This window comes from Myotis brandtii, unplaced genomic scaffold (assembly GCF_000412655.1).
Source record: "Myotis brandtii unplaced genomic scaffold, ASM41265v1 scaffold1920, whole genome shotgun sequence".
Lineage (NCBI taxonomy): Eukaryota > Metazoa > Chordata > Mammalia > Chiroptera > Vespertilionidae > Myotis > Myotis brandtii.
Genome location: NW_005357160.1, coordinates 162971 through 165846, shown reverse-complemented (window position 1 = coordinate 165846; position 2876 = coordinate 162971). Strand labels below are relative to the sequence as shown.

Sequence of the window (2876 nt, the reverse complement as noted above, 5' to 3'; positions counted from 1 at the left end):
CTCTCCTCTTCTCTCTCTCTCTCTCTCTCTTCCTTATTTTTGAGAAAGAGAGGAATTGAGAGGGAGAGAGAGAGAAACATTGATGTGAGAGTGAAGCATCAATTGGCTGCCTCCTGCATGCTCCCCACCAGGGACGGGCCTGCAACCCGGGGCATGTGCATGGTATGACGCCCAACCAACTGAGCCACACTGGCCAGGTTCGTTGCCCAGAGTTTCCTTTCCATGTTTACACAGTCCAGTCCAGCATTAGGCTAGCTTAGTTTGCGTTCCCACCTGCAGTTCATCAGTCCATTGCATTCGGCTTCCAGTGTTATATTGTATGTAAATCAGCAAGCTAGACAAGACACCTTAATGAGCCAGTTAGTTAGGAGTCATCTTTATTGCACGCGGGTTCAGAGCAGAATACCTCTGTCAAATTCTGAACCCAAAGCATAGAGGAAGTTCTCTCTATTTATACCTTTTGATCTCTTTGTCTGCAGATTTTACAAAGAGCTTTGTGTGAGTTATTTTTGCAGACAGTTTGTAACTTTGGATACATAATGAACAAACACTTGGCATGAGAATATGGGAATTATTATCAGTATTTGCCTAGTACGTTAGATGGCTAGCTTGCAAGGTCAGATAGTTAAGTTTTTATCTTTTTCTATTATTCAAACTAAAACAGTTATTTTACAGAATAAGGGACTATCTAAAAATAACAGAGTTGATCTATAGAACAAGGGACTGTCTAAGAATAACAGAGTAGTTTAAAACAGCAGTTTCACACAGCAGTTTTCCAAAGGAGGGATTACTATGCTTCATTCCCCACTGGTTTTATGTAAATGAGTCAAATCATTGACTCTTGTGGGTCATTGTTGGGCAGGAGGTCAGACTGGCTCCTGAGGACTATAAGCTTGATAGAATTAATTCTCTGTTGAATAAAGTTAATAAACCAGTTTATAAGACAGGGGCCCAGAATGAGGGCCAGGAGTATACACGAGAGTCTCAGCTTTAGTGGATCTGATGAAGATCTTGGATTCTTTATTCTGTCTGGGCTGCCTTAAGCCGGGTGTGATGAAGCCACGTTGGGATTCCGTCGACCTTGACTGCCGTGGGGGTGATCGGGATGATGGTGTGTGGTCCCCTCCAGGTAGGAGTCAGTCCTTGGGTGGTAAATTTCTTTACCCAAACAGAGTCATCAGGTTGGAAGGGATGGACTGGATCAGAAGTTGGTACAGGCAGAGCATCCTGGACGTGTTTCTGGATTGCTTTCTGGGGGGACTGTAAAGCCTGTAAGAACTTGAGTAAAGATTGGTTATGGATTTTAGCTTTCTTAGATTGGGAGAAGCTTTGTAAGCTTAGTGTGGTTCCGTGTAAGCTGGTGAGGTGGGTAGGTCAGGGTCTGGAAGAGTCACTAGAATCCGTAGAGGCCCCACTTGTTTTAGGGCAGCCTCTAGGGCTGCTTCATCTGCAGCCTAGTTCCCTCTTTCTTCTGCGGTGTCGCCTTTCTGGTGTCCCTTACAGTGGACTAATGCTATTACCTTGGGTAGCTAGATGGCTTCTAGTAGTGTCAGAATTTCTTCCTTATTTTTGATGTCCTTCCTGGCTGAAGTTAAAAAGTCCCTGTTCCTTGTAAATAGCACTGTGTACTTGAGCCCTTGCAAACGCATACCTGTTATCAGTGTAAATTGTTACTGATTTGTTTTTTGTCCACTGGAGAGCCTGAATAAAGGTAATTAATTTGGCCTTCTATGCTGATGTCCCGCGGGTGAGTGTCTGAGACCAGATGGTTCGGTCTTAGCCCCTTATCTTATATATGTAGAGGTGGAAAAACTTAGTTACATCTGGTAGTGCCAGTTGGCCCATCGTCCTTGCTCTGCTTATGTCTGTCTTACTGCCTAATATATTACTTCAAGGATCCTGGCTCTGAATTTTTTTAGGGAAAATGGATGTCGGTGGGGCTTCTTTGGCTACTTCCATGCTGAAGAGGGATGGAGTTTTCTTTTCAGAGCCAAGAGATCCTTGCTGTCTGTCAGAGGGACGATGAGGCCTGGGCATAGAAGAAGGTGGGCTTGTGACCTGGCTGAGACAAACTGTATTATAAAAATTAGTATTATTGAGCAATTAGAATAGCAAGAGTTACAACAAATAGTCTGGTGGAAGGGAAAGAAAACATTTCAGTTCTAATAATTTCTATTGAAATAGAATTTTTCTCCTTAAAATTATTCTTCTGTTTATTAAAAGAGCCAAATCAAGACTAATTTATCTATTGTATTTAATTTTCCCTGATTGTTTGCATAAACATAATAAGAATGGTAACTGACCACTTTTGCCGGAATGTCATGATTGAATCTTAATGTGCCCCGAAGAGCCGGGAAGCCAAGCCATCTAGCTGTTCGTCAGGCCTGCCTGCAGTATCTGTTGAGTTAGGTGAATTCCTTACCTGTAGCGACTTTCCCCGTGCCCGTGCCCTAGGCTTTAAGGCCCATCTCAGCAGCCCTCCTACTTGTTGCGGCCTAGAGTGCGTGGGGGTTCTGTAGGGACGCAGAGGTGCCCTTATTGCTCCCCTTCTACTTTGACCAACCGCCAGTGATGGTAGGACATGGGCCTGATGCTCCAGCGCCAGCTATTTTCAGGGCTACTAAGCAGGATACCAGGCTTTCTCTATGGCACTTTTATTGGCTTCAGGTCTTCAGAGTTTAGACAGGGCTCTTTAAAACATGATACTCCAGTCAAAGTTTCCGGTTAATAAAACCACTATTGGAAACCGGTCTTACTGAATTCATGCAAAGAAATGTATTGCCAAATTTCGGAGGAATTATATAAGGAGAAAAATATACTGACCTGCTTTAATATTTTCTGATTTTCCTTGCCAGTCCTTTGTATGGACTTTTCAG

The 2876-nt window shown here is 43.5% G+C and overlaps 1 protein-coding gene across 3 annotated transcripts in view; it reads left to right on the top strand.

Annotated features, from left to right (window-relative positions):
• Positions 1 to 2876, top strand: part of UXS1 (UDP-glucuronate decarboxylase 1) — a 94980-nt gene that overhangs the window by 6108 nt on the left and 85996 nt on the right. The window contains exon 1 of one of the 3 annotated variants that reach the window (XM_014538525.1): positions 1021 to 1129. The exons of 1 other annotated variant lie outside the window; for it this stretch is intronic. In XM_014538525.1, coding sequence (XP_014394011.1) covers positions 1054 to 1129 — 76 coding nt within the window. In that variant the 5' untranslated portion in view covers positions 1021 to 1053. Of the gene's footprint in view, positions 1 to 1020; positions 1130 to 2876 lie in introns of those variants that run through there. One more of the 3 variants, XM_014538524.1, reaches the window with a different exon arrangement.